Source organism: Eretmochelys imbricata, chromosome 5 (genome assembly GCF_965152235.1).
Source record: "Eretmochelys imbricata isolate rEreImb1 chromosome 5, rEreImb1.hap1, whole genome shotgun sequence".
Lineage (NCBI taxonomy): Eukaryota > Metazoa > Chordata > Testudines > Cheloniidae > Eretmochelys > Eretmochelys imbricata.
This window is the reverse complement of record NC_135576.1, coordinates 77,769,456-77,784,935: the sequence shown is the minus strand read 5'-3', so window position 1 is coordinate 77,784,935 and position 15,480 is coordinate 77,769,456. Positions and strand designations below refer to the sequence as shown.

At 41.9% G+C, this 15,480-nt stretch overlaps 1 protein-coding gene across 1 annotated transcript in view; it reads right to left on the bottom strand.

Annotated features, from left to right (window-relative positions):
• Positions 1-395: 395 nt before the first annotated feature.
• SNCAIP (synuclein alpha interacting protein) overlaps positions 396-15,480 on the bottom strand; it is a 55,314-nt gene continuing 40,229 nt past the window's right edge. Inside the window, exons 8-11 of the mRNA XM_077816357.1 lie at positions 12,329-12,421; positions 8,793-9,849; positions 6,282-6,352; positions 396-480 (exon numbers count right to left, since the gene is read on the bottom strand). Coding sequence (XP_077672483.1) covers positions 396-480; positions 6,282-6,352; positions 8,793-9,849; positions 12,329-12,421 — 1,306 coding nt within the window. The remainder of the gene's footprint in view (positions 481-6,281; positions 6,353-8,792; positions 9,850-12,328; positions 12,422-15,480) is intronic.

Sequence of the window (15,480 nt, the reverse complement as noted above, 5' to 3'; positions counted from 1 at the left end):
GGAGCTCAGCAGGCAGAGTCCTGGCTGAAATTTTTACAGTATATGTCATTGAGAGAGGGAAATACAGACATATTACAGTATATCCATGCAATAGATGAAGTACAAAATGTGTTCAGTGGCCAGATAAACATTCTGGAGGTTGCCCGTGTCACTGCAATTTCCAAACCACTACTTTTGCTCCCCCATGCCTTTGAACAGTATATCTTACAAACAAGTTACACACACACACACAGCATAAAAACATTTTGTATATGGTCTAACTGCTACAAATTTAAGGCATCCTAACAGTCTTGTTTTGCTGGTGAGAGTTATGTCTCATATTAGTGTTGTTAAAGAAGATATTTCAGGCATTTCAAACCATGTTTGAAGGCAGACGAGACACCATGAGATGTGATTTAGAGGAAGAATTCCTGCAGCTCTGGCTCTTCAATACTTTTTTGGCTGTATGATTTCAGACTTATCCTATTGATGTCATTATGCCTGGGGAGAAAAAGAAGAAAATTATCCATGATCATACTAATGATACGGAGTGTTTGGTCTTGCGCTTGTTTATCTTGTTTTATTTAGAATGCAAGTTTTGTGTGGTGAATGCAACTTTATCTATAAGCTTGATTCTCCAAACATTTACTACTGAATGGAGGGCTTAATACTGTACGTAGTCCCACTGACTTCCTTATGGATCTTATTCAGGTATCAGATTTGCATGGGCAGATACCCAAAGCCAGCTGTAGAACTGGGGCCTTTGTTTTTAACATTTTGTAAAATGTTTTATCATTGTGTAAATTAAGGCACTATTCAAATTTAATGATAATGGGTACAATTTTCAAAAATTCCTAAGTCCCACTGCAAGCCAGTGTGACTTAGGTGCTTTTGAAAATTTTACCTCCATAGTACGTTCAGAAAATCATATTCAGCATACAAAAATGCAATCAAAAAGTAAACAAAAGGATGGCAATAATTATATGGTAAGCTCATTATGGGAAGACCATACCTTGTTTGTAGAGCACCAAGTATTCTGTTCCTTTTACAATTTTTCCAGTTTTAATAATTAAGATGTTATTTATTAGCAACATCAAAAAGTATGTCTTCTCTATAATATGTATTTTAATCTCCAGAATGGCCCATTCAACCAGTTTTTAAAGGGTGTACTATGTGCTCAGAATTTTATCCTTTAATTTAAGCAGGGAAACTAAAGAAAAACATTTAAGTCTGCGAACTATTTTATAATATATAAATTCAATTCACAACACTCCAATTCTTTTGGTTTGTCGGTGATCTGAATCACCCAAGAGCATAATGTGAGTCCAATGCTGTTTTAATTCTCTTCAATAATGTTTTTAAATTTTGGGGTAGGATTTTCAAAAGTGCCTAAGGGAGTTAGGCATCCAACTCCTCCCATTTTCACAGTGACTTCTTTTGGACACTCTTAAAATTCCCGCCTTCCATTACTTGTCCTTAGCAGTAATACTGCTACAGTATAATCATCATATAACTTGGTCACTGTAAGGGCCAGATTCTGGTGTGCGGTTAAACTTCACAGAGCACAGGTCAAGGGTGCGTGTCTGAAAAGGTGCCTTCAAGCTCACGTTTGCACAGCCCTGATCCTGCTGTAGCTCTGTGCAAGCCAGACAGCTGCTTTTGGGATGACTCGCTACTGCGCTGTTTCAGTTTTATGCCAGTTTAACACCACTGGAATCCACAGCTGTGTGAATCCCTCAGCCTTCCTCATGTGGAAGGCCGTTCAGAGCACAAAGGAAGCCACAGACTCAAGCACCCTCCATGTTACAGCTCTACAACTGCTCCATGGTTTGTGGGAGGGATGCAGCTTTTCTAGGGGAACATGTCATCTAGAGAAGCTGCTCCTTGACTCCATGTAGGGAACACCATCAGGCTAGCAATAAAACACTGCTCATCACGGCCTCTCCTCAGTCTGCTGCTCAATGCAGCATTTTCCATGTTTTTGTAACACTGCATGCTGAGCTATGGGAGGGAGTGGGTAGGATCTTAGTGCCCCACTTGTATACTGTTCCCAGTTCCTGCCAGCCTGAGGGAGAAGATTTGCATAACAGGTTTCTAACTTGGGTCTCCTGGTTGACAGTGGAGATGGCTACCACTGTGCCCCTAGACTAGTGCACCATAGGGTCCCTTACACAGCAGACACTGATGACTGACCATAACCGATCTTCAACCTGTTATGCAGTCATTTTGCTCAGGAAATATAACTCCCAGCGTAGTCAATTACTGGGCACTGGAACTCACTTTGGCAATGTCTATTGCTTTAATAGGCATTTATAATTTTAAAAGAGTGTACTATTTATTAACTACCTGACGGCACTATGATGGTGGATTCCCCTAATGCACTTGTACATCCAAACAAAGTACTTCTAGTTGCTGATGGCCAGCAGCTAATACAGAGCTTCTTACTGATAAGATGAACCAGTGCTCATTTTAATGTATTACAGATTTCAAATGAAGTGAACATTTCATTGGCATCTAAGACACCAGTAATTGCAAACATTTGTTTGGACTTGTAATAAATAAAAAGCTAACCAGTCCTTTCAAAGAGAAAAAAAAATCACCCTCCGCATTGAAATCTCTCCTCAGATGTTCAGAGAAATGGAGTGAATCTAATTTTACAAGGACCCTGGAAATTTTAATTTCTTCACTATCAAGAAAAGTACTTCGCTTGGAAAAGTAAACAACAAGCCAAAGCCCTGACACTGATGAGATTTTTAAATGTTTCTAAAAAAAGAAGCTGCGGTTGGATGGGGATGTTGGTTGATTTCAGGTTGATCTCAAATAATTATTCACCATTTGCTAAAAAATGACATATGGCAAGGTTAGAGTTAGAATGAGTTTGAGACTGTCCAGATAGATAAGCCACAGGCTTACGCATCTGAAAAAGGTTATAACTGTAGAGGGAGCACCCTATTCGAAACAGGTACTTCTTTTTTCGGAAAAAGCTGTGTAATGTTTCAATCAGAATTACAGTCTTCCAACTCATTCCAGGGGAAAAGTCAGACTCTGCCCAGAATGACTGGTAATGGGACTGAGGCTGATACTTTCCCTAACACAAGGGTCACCAACGGGTCGATCCTGGAGTGTCTGACAGTCGATCATGATCTCTGGCCACTAAAAGTCTGGCAGTGCAGCGGGGCTAAGGCAGGCTCCCTGCCTACCCCGGCCCCATGCCGCTCCCGGAAGTGGCCAGCATGCCTCTGCTGGGGGGGAGGGGTGGGGCAGGGGTGTCCGTGCGCTGCTCCTGCCTACAGGCACCGTCCCCGCAGCTCCCATTGTGCTGCTGACCAGGATCCGCCTGAGGTAAGTGCTGACTGGTGGGAGCCTGCACCCCAACCCCCAGCCCCCTCCCAGAACCAGCACCCCATACCCCCTCCTGCACCCCAACCCCCTCCTGTACCCCAAGCCTCTGCTCAAGCCCTGAGCCCTCTCCCAGAGCCAGCATCCCAAACTCTCTCCCAGAGCTTGCACCCATACCCACTCCTGCACCCCAAACCCCCTACCACAGGCTCAGCCCGGAGCCCCCTGCCACATTCCGAACCTCTTGGTCACAGCCCAGAGCCCGCACCCCCTCCTGAACCCCAACCTCCTACCCCAGCCGGTGAAAGTGAGTGAGGGTGGGGGACAGTGAGCGACGGAGGGAGGGGTATGGCATGAGCAGGGCGGGGCCTCGGGGAAGGGGTGGCGCAGATGCTGGGTGGCACTTAAAATCAAAAAGTGATCTTGTGAATAAAAAGGTTGGAGAGCACTGCCCTAACATATTAAGCTGCACAGGCTAAATCACACTAGTGGGTGGGGTTTGCTGATGAATGGGAAAATGATAGGCACAGTCTTGTCAAACTTGAATGTTCCAAAATCATGAGACAGACCAAACCAACGTTTGACTTAAAGAATCATCAGAACCCTTTAAAAACGTTTTTTAAACGCACTGCTTGTTGGTCTGTTTTCTGATTTCTGACTCCTAGCGAGAATAGCCCCTTTTTGTAATTCAGGAAACAATCCTGAAGTGCACAGAAAATACACACCCCAACTGGGGGACCTCCTCCTTTTTTACTCCTGGTTGACAGGGGGACTCTTCCCCAAAACGATCCCTTCCCCAACCTACTGATCTCAGCTCTCTCCTCTGTGCCCTGCCCTCTACAGCTCCCTCCCTTCAAACGAGCACCAACCCACACCTCACTCTTTCTACTGTTTCTGGGCACTGCCGCTGCCCAGCTCCCATCTTAGGATGCCTTCCCCTGCTCAGCTCTTTCTCCCCTTCCCTGGATGCTGCCCCTTGTGAATGGTCTGGGAGACTGCAGCGCAGTTGGGGGTGGCTCCCTGCAGGCTGGAGAGGAAAGGGGAAACACCCACCCACTGAGCCATCTACACGCTCCTTGGATCCTTTTTCTACCATCACACACCCCTACCTTTGCTTCTCTCAGCCCCACTCAATGCTGGATAGGAGGAGGAGATAGTTAAAAACTATCCCTAAACTGGTTCCCTGTTTCTCCATCTGCCTCATGGCGCAGAAAGCATGAATGGATTCACCGTGAGGGAAACAGCAAGGAGAGCACCAGCCTCTCGTGTGGCTTGAACTGCAGTCCAAAGTCTGCAGCTCAGTCTCCCAGCAGAGGCCTCTACAAGCTGCCGTCAGAACTCCAGCATCCACTACATCAGTGGTGCTCAACCTTTTTTTATTTGCGGAACCCTAACAAAATTTTGAATGGAGGTGGGAGTCCTTTGGCAATCTTAGACAGGATGCCCACAGGTTTGTGGACCACAGGTTGAAAACCACTGTTCCATGGTAATTACAACCTTTTGTGGACCCCTTAGACAGTTTGCAGACTTCCAGGGGTCCGTGGACCACAGGTTGAAAACCACTGCAGTACCTCTCCAGCAGAAAGCCTATGCTACCAGGAACTTCTCACGAAAGGCCAATTTTAATGGTGCAAAATTGTGGCACTTGTGAAAATACTGCGAGGGCTCACAGCCCTGTGAGATGGTTCTAGCGCAGGGGGATGATTAATGGCCTAGCATCTCACAATACTCAAGCGTCTGGGCTATTTTGGCTGGAGAGCGTCCAAAAAACATTACAGGAGACTGTTATAATACAGGCTTATTCCCGATCTTAAAATAGGTCAGAAGTGAATCTCCCCAGTATTCCCCAGGGAAGAAGAAAACCTTCGAAAACTAGAATTGAGTATCCCGATGCTGATTTCACTGACACCGGTGTAAGTGAGAATCAGAATCTTGTTTGTCTGAACCAATGGTTCTCATCCCATAGCCCACTTGCGACCTAATCAGTACACAGCTGCGGCCCAGGTGACATCCTCATGGCCATACAGGTAGTATATATATTGTGCGGATGTGGCCCACATAACACACACAGAGCTCTATATGGGGCCCACATTGGTAATTAGGTTGAGAACCACTGGTCTGAACTATTAAAATCAAGTTAGGGATATGCGAGAAGGATTTGGGTGGTAGGGAACAGACACCCCCAGCGCTAGATTTAAAAAAAAACAAAAACAAAAAACAAAACCTCCTGAACTCCTAAAACTGCTAAAGTCATTCAAACTCCTAAATTGCTAAAAGATTAATTTTAAACTTTTCCCAAAGTTGCTAGCACTAGGTCAAAACAACAGAGCAGTTTAAGGAATATTTTCTTTTAAAACAAACATATATCTTATCAAATGCTGCATTTTGCAGCACACATTTATGGCTACTGAAAAACTGGTCTGTCTGCCTGACAATCTCATAACGCAGCACATTTAAATTAGAAAGATTAAACAAATGGTCAAAATCATGAGTCTTTGTTTTAACATATATAATTTCTTCTGAAGTCCAAGGCCGGGTGAGAAGAACGCGGGAGGGAGAACACTGTACTTTATGTTCAGATTGTGATTAGAGGTTGACTTGCCCTACTCATAAGAGGAAATTTAATTTCCATTCTCATCTGGTACTTGACTTTCGTTCAACAGAGACCGAGTGCTATGCCAAACGGAACTAAACTGCATGGTGGATTTATGAGTATGACTACTTTTATGCATGCTCACAGCTGAGGCCTCTAGGCTAGTTCACCTGTGACATTAGAAGAAGTCCATCACAAGTGTGTTTTTTTTTCTTTTTTTTAGGAAATCAAATATTTGCCCTGTTTTTTATTCCTGACATAAATCATTTCGTTTATCTCAGCTGCGAATTATTTTAACAAGCACATGCAATTAGGACGGGGAAAAGCAACAATAATGAAGCCAAACAATTCACTCTGCATCAGCACATACCATGCATAGTTACACAGATGGTCTTCAATCAGCATGCTAGAGGAAAGATTGGTGTAGCTGGAGTAAGGCCCCTAGGGAAGTGCAATATATAAGTCAGTTGAAAACATGCAATGAGCTTATCACATGCACAATGCACACAGACATATGTAAAGTAACTGTGCAGTCAAAAGGTTACAGGAGAATTTTTAACAGTGAAAGCTTTTTAAAAAGATACTTTAAAACATAATTAATCTGTTACTTTTTTGGAGATAGAGAAAGTCCATTGCTGTGAGGTATCTCTGACCAGCTGTGAAACTACATTTCCAGATGAATTTGGTCTTTGACAAAGATAACATGCAAATGTGGCACCTTGACATTTAACAAGATGACCTCTCGAGGTCCCTTCCAGTCCTACGATTCTACATAGAGCAAGTGTCAATACTGCAAGGAATGATTGATAGCGTCAGAATTTCCTTTCTAACTGTTTAATCTTCCTAAGTGAGCTAAGTAAATTATTTACGACACCACTTTCTGTCAGTTTGCAGTGTTGTAGCTGTCTTGGTTCCAGGATATTAGAAGGACAAGGTGGGTGAGGTAATATCTTTTACTGGGTCAACTTCTGTTGGTGAAAGAGAAGAGCTCTGCAAAAGTGCGAAAGCTTGTCTCTTTCACCAAAAGAAGTTGGTCCAGTAAAAGATATTATCTCATCCACACTGTCTCACTTTCTGCCAGAATATTTTTGAAGACAATCAGTCCTTTTCTCTCTCTCTCAAATATCTGAATCCATCTTTTTGAAAAATTTCACTCTTATGGTATCGAGTTACTTCTGTATTTCAATGGTAGTTCAACTATTACAGTTACAACAATTTGTGAGCTATTTGAAGGCCGAAATCTGCAATCTTTAACCTGGCTGTGCATTTCTATGCAAATAGCATTAAGTGCACTCTCTCTTGTCCATCTAACCTATCCCATTGGCTTTACATTTTTAATTTTCATTTAATGTTTTGGCACTACATGGTCTATTAATAATACAGTAAATCTTATGAGATTGCTTTTTCTTCTTTTTGCCTTTTTCTTTCCTTCATTCACTTCTTCTCACTGGCTGTATATTTGGATGCACCTTTTCTTCCTCTTTTTCCATTTACTCCTAAATTGTATTTTTCGACAGTACATAATTCCTCCATTTTTCTCTCCCTTAGTCTGTTTGCTGTTCTTTTAGTTTCAGAGTAACAGCCGTGTTAGTCTGTATTCGCAAAAAGAAAAGGAGTACTTGTGGCACCTTAGAGACTAACCAATTTATTTGAGCATAAGCTTTCGTGAGCTACAGCTCACTTCATCGGATGCTGTAGCTTAAGAAAGCTTATCCTCAAATAAATTGGTTAGTCTCTAAGGTGCCACAAGTACTCCTTTTCTTTTTGTTCTTTTAGTGTTTCTCCTCCCCTTCAATTTCTCCTTCCTTTTTTTGTCCTCCATTTATCCCTTCCCTCGTCCTCCTCACCCCAAGAGACCCTGACTCATCACTCACGTTCAGTGCTCCACCACATCCTGTCAGTCACACATTCTATTCTATGCCTCGCCAGACACGCCTGTTGCTCCTTACAACCATATACATACACACTGTACTCGCATTGTTTCCCACCCCTCTGTCTCTCTTGCACTCAAACATACACACACTCTTCTTTCTCTTCCTCCCTCAGGGAGACATTCATTTGGGCGAATTCTGCTCCCTCTTTCAAACAAGGGAGGCGGTTTCTGAACAGACACATCCTTTCCCCAGTTCCTCTCTGGAAGGGCACTTAGTTGGGCACCCAGGTTGCATGTGAGCTACATCATGGCTCAGCTCACTATAACATGCCAACTCTCAGGTACCAATCAGCTGCTCTGATATGAATAGGAGGATGTAGGGGAAAGAAAGCAACAGCTGGGAGGGTGTGAGGAGTGAATTGGGCAGTGGCTGCTCATAGAGAGCACTATAGCGGAAATGGAGGCGGAGAGGGGCAGCGGCAGAAAAAGGGTATGTTTACATTATTTTCTGCCACTCTCTCAATCCTGCCATTCGGGTAACCAGATCTATAAGATAGGGGTGGTCCTGAATTTATTTACTCCTTTGTAATCCAAAGGTTTTAAAATTAATGTTCTCACTATGAATTGTCCCCCACAAGAAGATTAAAAATTTATTCTGGGTGAAACTCCCCTCTGTGCAGAGCACAGAGCCAATGCTCAATTAAGGCCACTTGTGCACTTAAGCGGTTCCTAGATTTTGTGCTGACTCTCTGCATGGGGAGAGGAATTTCACCCTCAACAATTCCCTCTCCTTCCATAAGTCTTCCAATAAAGGCCAACTATGATCTGCACTCTGTGATTCTTTTTACCAGTCAAACAGCGCTTATTGTTTGTTTGTGTGTACATGGCAGTGGGGAAGGAAGAACACGAAGCTGTCATTCTTAATCAAAGGCAAATTGTTCATTACTTAAAAAGGAAAAGAAATGAGAGGAAAAAAACACCTCCTCCCCACACCCTGAGAGCACTCACTGTCTTATTTTTTCCTTTAGTAGGAGCTGCTGGATTTCCCTTGCTATCTGCAGCCTTTCTTCCTAAAGAGGTAAAGGGCAATGTTGATGAGGTTTTCATCAAGTTTGCTGTTTGACTGTTGTTGTTGTTGTTCTGGTTCCCGCTCAGAGTCTCCATTATAGATCTAAATGTTCCAAATGGCCTTTTCAGCTGATCCCCAGGTTCAGTGCTGGCTGGAGCCCGCTGAGGTGCTTTGCCCCGGTCTTTGTCCTTTTCCTCATTCAGTTCAACCTCTGTTTGCTCCATCTGCACCACGGGCTCCTCAAAGGTTACTCTGAGTTTTAAATTCTGGGAGGTTCTGCGCTTTGAAGAGGGAGACTTGAGGGCGCTCTTAGGACTCGTAGCAACCTTTTGAACAGTGGCACTGTCAGTGCTGGACTGAGAGGTATCTCCAGAAACTTGGCTCTGAGATGCAGTCCCAGACTGATACTGGGGTTCGTTATCAGGATCACTGCTCTCTGAAGAGGGAGATGGGCTGTGGCCGTCCACAGATTTGGAAGCTCTAATGCCAAAAGGAAACCGGCGTCCTGCTGCCAAAGTGTGTTTCTTAATCATCAGGTGCAAACTCTCAGTGCTTTCAACATTTTCTACTATCGGTTGTGGCCTTGGTTTGTCAGTTCTTTTCACGGGAGTATTCTTCAGGTCCTCAGAATTATTTGAGTCTGTATCAGACTCGCTGAGGGATCTCTGCATAAGCTGCCTCAGTCTGGCTAACTTCAGCTCTCTTTTCTCCGGTAGAATCTTCTTCACATTCTTGGAGGAAGCATGAGCATCCTGAAATTCCAATGTCAGCTTCTCCTGCATACAGACATTCTCAGAGATTTCTTTCCCCAACAATTGGCGTAGGATTTTATCGGAGTCCTCGTCTTTCATCTTGGACCGAGTATGGCTGGAAGTTCCCAGGCTGCCAAGAATCTGAATCCCATCTTGGGTGTTCAATTTACTTTTTGGTAGAGACAAATCATCTGCATCAGAGGCTTTCCACTGGGGTTTGCCAGAAGGAGGGGACAATAGTGAACTTAAATAAAAAAAAAAAAAAAAAAAAAAAAAAGAGAGAAATGATTTTCAATACAGGACACTACGGTCAAATATGTACAGATATCAAATTCAGTGCTGCCATTTGCAGTGCGCATCTGTCTGAGCATATTGCTCCTCTTATCCCCTTGATCTTTGTCCACGTAGAATGTATTATTATGGAGCAACTGCAGTGGCTCCACCGTGAAGGCTTTAACTCTGTTCCCATTCTAAACTAGATTTTGACTCCCTTTCTCTCCTAAAATTCACAAAGAAAAACTCAGTACAGCCTGAAATTGTGTATGGCTACTTGAATTCCAAAGAAGAGTTTTATAGGAAAAATTGAAAGAAACAGCTGTTTTTCAGTTATAGAGCTTTCTTACACGTTTTTCAAAAAGGTAAAAAAAAAAAAGCATTCTTTTTTAACTATTTTTGTCCAATCATAATACAAAGATAACTTGGCCTAATTACCACAAACATGCTTTGTGCTAGCCAGAGGTGCATTTCACACATGTTGGATTCACCCACCACTAACAATAAACCATGTAAGACTATATAAAAAGTTAGGGCCATTCACACCTCCCCCTTTATATTTAGCATATTGAAAAGGATGTAAATATACATTAAGTTCCACATTATTAGGACATTACACAAATAAAAAACTCAAATATTAGAAAGTAAGGAAATACAATCTTAAGTCTGGCTTGTAAAGGATTTATGTTACAGAGCTCCTTCCCTGAGGCATGGGTCAGAGTCCACAAATTCCATATCCTGATTACAAACAAAACACCACCCTGCTTTTACTCATGGCCATAGGCAAGGAACTCAGTTACAGTTAATTTGAGGCAGTGTAGGTGTGAATTTCTTTTTTTCAAACAACTATAGTTCTAATAATTTCATAGTCCTAATGCTGGGACTTTTTACATTAATTATACTATTATTAATCACTTCATCTTAATTAAGAAATGTTTAGTATATAAGTGAAATAGTAATAAATGAAATAGACAAATGAAAGCTGTATCTGGCCTCCTGGGAAATGTGCATGCAAAAACTACTTGGGTCTAGCATAGAGATTCCTATCATTTGCGTGAAAGAGGGTTAGTTCTGATGATCTTCCTTTGGCTCTTGGAATGTGCTTCAATGAGCAGAGTTATTGGCATGGTAAGATAGGATGGGTGAGGGAGTTGTAACTGGGAGGAAAACAGTGACCACCATGAAAGCAAAGTTTAAAAAAAAATGAAGAGCCACTTTCATCCCTACCCACATAATCAAGAGGAGGTGGTTCGTGGTTAGAATTAGTAAGTGATGGAGAGCATGCATCTTCCTCTCCCATGTGAAAAATATATACCAACCAAGCAATTCACCCACCAATCCACCCCTCTTGTATATACAAACACTTCTTCAGTCTCAGAAGGTGCATTTACTTCAGAAAATAATATAAATAATAATGATTTGCACTTGTATAATACCCCATCCAGTGCACTCTACAAATACTAATGATTAGTATGTTTCCCACAACGTATTAGGTACTGTATAAATAGCACTCTATGGGCTTGATCCTAAGTCCACTGAAGTCAACAGGTGGCTCTTTCCATTGACTTCAGCGCCTATGTTAAAATCAAGTTAGCTCCATAACACACCCCTCTTATGCAGGAAAGTATCATCTCCATTTTACAGATAAAGACTCTGAGTGAGAAAGAGATTAAGGGAACAATTCTGCAAACATTTAAGTATGTGTGTTACTTTGCTCGCATTTGCAATCCCATTGAAATCAACTGGACTGACAACTGAGTAAAGTTAAGCACATACTTAAGTTCTTGCAGGATCAGGATAAAATTGGCTTGGCCAAAGACATATAAGTAGTCTGACAGGGTCAGAAACATAAACCAGGCCTGCTGGCTCCCAGTCTTGTCTCTTTCCTCCCCGCAGTTTTATGTCAAGTGATCTATTTTAGCAAAAGGCATTGACGTTAAATTATATAGGTTTCTGGTTTTGTGGTTTTTTACACTAGCTAGTATGGGCAAAACACATAAGGAGTGTGAGGAGCCACATTAATCTGCAAGCATGTTTTGTTAGCAACTGGTTTTATGAATTATAGCCAGCATGAGGTTACAATGGACCACATAAAGTGAAGCTTTACAATTTCACCAGGTGTTTCCAGCGTTCACTGTGATTCATCTTATACAAAATGTACTCGGCTTTCACAATAAATCAGATTTTATACTGGTGAGGAACAGGGATGATTAGTTCTGCTTACATCTTTCTAAGAATGTCCAGTATTTACACCTATTACAAGCTGGCAATTTAAAAGATGTGAATTTTAAATCAGCAGTGAAAAAGAAATGTATTGAGTTTTAGCAGATGTTTTACTATTTTTTAACGTGTGAATGAATAGATAGACCATCATCTCTCCTGATAATAGTTATACAATAAAAAGGCTCCAAGTTACACTACTTTAGAATTCCACTCCTGTAAACTGTTACCTTGGGGATGTTGGTAGTGATTGGCCCTCTGATCTCTGGGCTTCTAAAAGCTGCTGGAGTTGGTTCTGTAATGTCACACGTTCTACTGTCTGCCTGTAAGGAAATATTAAACCATTAAACCCATCATTAAACAAGAGGGTAAATGATACCACTCATTCAACATCACATTCAGAAGAAAGGCTCTGTTCATCTATAATTGAAGATGCAAATATAGAGTGTATACAAATATTAACATGGACAAAGAGGTTCTGTACTCCTGCAAATTGCCTCTGATCCCTATGGGAACCCCGTGATCACTGTATAACACCTTCTGAAAACTGCCTAGTTAATATAAATTATTTATTACTGCTAGTGACTGCTGTAAGTTGCAAGTTTAGAATTTTAAGCAGCAATTTTCTGGAGCTGAGTGACGCACAAAGTTTAATCCCTCTGGTGCCAATTTAAAATCCCAAACTGTCAAGTCACAGCAAACTTAAGGTCAGATCACGATGGCTCTTGCTCAGCTATGCATGGGAAGGGAATGGATGCCCCTTGCAGGAGGCCCTAGCTCTGGGGAGTGCAGGTATTGCTCACTCCTATTCCCTCTACAGAGCAAATCCCAGGAAGGTTAAGAGGAGGGGGCAAGGCCATTGCCCACAAAACAGGACTAGTGCATCAGCAGAACTATCTACTTCATCCTGACGGATAGAGCAGACTGTGTACCTGCACTCCCACATAGGACAGTGACGAAAATACCACAGTGTAGTCAATACAATACACAACCATAGCCCATACACAACCTCTTAATTTCCTGTTTTACTCTGTATGTGCTTTGTAAATAGTCTGCATGCACGTCTAGAGCTTTGGAGAACCACAATTAAATAAACACACAATATTGTGCATAACTGATATTGCACGTATGATTACAGAGCAACCCTAGCAAAGAAAGAGAGAAAGACCATATATGCAAATATGAACACATATCTATATAAACAAAAATATGAAGATGACATCCATAATAAATTGCATTTCTCTTGTACCTGTGTGGCTCAAGACAGACAATATTTACTCTTGTACCAATGACAGATTTAAACTCCACTATCTCAAAACTTTGCAGAGCTAGAAATTGAGGCTTCATAACTGTAGGAAAAGAGAGACTCACAGCTTTCCAATAAAAAGAACAGGAGTACTTGTGGCACCTTAGAGACTAACAAATTTATTAGAGCATAAGCTTTCGTGGGCTACAGCCCACTTCATCGGATGCATAGAATGGAACATATAGTAAGATATATATGCACACACACACACAGATAAGTTGGAAGTTACCATACGAACTGTGAGAGGCTAATGAGCTATTATCAGCAGGAGAAAAAAAAAACTTGAATCTATTTCTTTAAGTTAAGTATCCTCACACCTTCTTGTCAACTGTCAAAATGGGCCATCTTGATTATCACTACACAAGTTTTTTTTCTCCTGCTGATAATAACTCATCTTAACTAATTAGCCTCTCACAGTTTGTATGGTAACTTCCAACTTATCTGTATCTCTCTCTCTCTCTCTCTCTCTCTCTTACTATATGTTCCATTCTATGCATCCAATGAAGTGGGCTGTAGCCCACAAAAGCTTATGCTCTAATAAATTTGTTAGTCTCTAGGGTGCCACAAGTACTCCTGTTCTTTTTGCGGATACAGACTAACACGGCTGCTACTCTGAAAGCTTTTTCCAACAGCAGACGTAATTCTTCCTTCTGCCAGGTTATGTTCCCACGTACAACATTTTACCATGAAGAAGTTTTTATGTACATAAGGGTTTTAAGGCCTTTTTAAGAGGTGTTTTAAGTTTATTAGTTTTAATTCTTCCTCTTCTTTGACAGTTTGTAGTTGGATTCACGGTAACTAAGACACAGGTAGAACAATCTAAGAACTAATCCCAATACATTTTTTTAAAATTCTCTAAAAGATTTCCGGAATAGCTTTTCTGTAAAATGTGTCATATAGAGAATTCATAGTGGGGTGGGGTCGTATAACAGGTTTTACTGCACATATACTTTTAAAAAGGCCAAGTTTTCAAATGTGTGTGCAGAAGTTGTGTCAACCAAAGTGCATACACAAATATTGGTTGTCTTTGTGTATTTTTCTGAGAGTCCACTTTAGGTGCTCACCTTTGAACAGTTCACCCTTGGAAATATTTTATTACTTTATTTAAAAAATCCAGTTCTCTAGAATATGAAGTTTGCACCCAGCTGAAGCATTCACTGATAACTTGCTAAGAAAGTTGACACTATATTAGTTAGGCTCATATTTGATACAATGATGCTGGCCACTAAGATTATGTGTACACTGCAATGAAAAACCCACAGCTGGCCCATGCCAGGTGACTTGGACTTGTGGGCCTTGGGCTGTTTCATGGCAGTGTAGACTTCCGGGCTCAGGTTCTAGGATCCTGTGAGGTGGGAAGGTCTCAGAGCTCAGGCTCCAACCCGAACCGGGAAGGCTACACTGCAACGAAAGAGCCTTGCAGTCCGAGCCCTGCAAGTCCAAGTCGTCTGGCACATGCTGTTTAAGCAACCTAAGACTGAAGCACATTTTATACAATACTCTATCTTGATTCAAACAGCCTTTTACTCAGTCTCTTCATGCACTGCTTCATTTTGAGCTCTCTCAAAGAGTGGCCATGAGCTACAATTTATAACTTTAGGAGTTGCACTTGGTGTACAGATTTACTTCCCTTTGCTCTAAAATTACTGTCATCCCAGGCCATATGCAAGACACGGACAAATCTGAACTGTACTGATTGAGGCCACAAGAAAATGGATTCATTTGTGTTTCGAAAAGATACGTCAAGATACTTTCTAGGAGCAGAATTCTGGACTCTCCGGTCCTGAGTGGAAGGCGGGGGAGAACACTGCATGGAGCTTCTTGTGGCTCCCTGATTCAGGGCTATCCAATCTGGGTGCAAATTAGGACACCACAGGAGCAGTCCTAACTTAATGCTGGCATATGATTAGGTGTATCTGAACTCTGCTCCACTGTGTCCCATCCTCTCCATCCCCTTCTGTCGTGGGTTGGGAATGGTTAGTGTGATGGCTGGCTCAAGAGGTGGTGGAGCTACATCTGCCATCTTTCTGCTGGCTCAAAATTCTTCTTGTTCACAAGGACTTCACCACTGGTTCT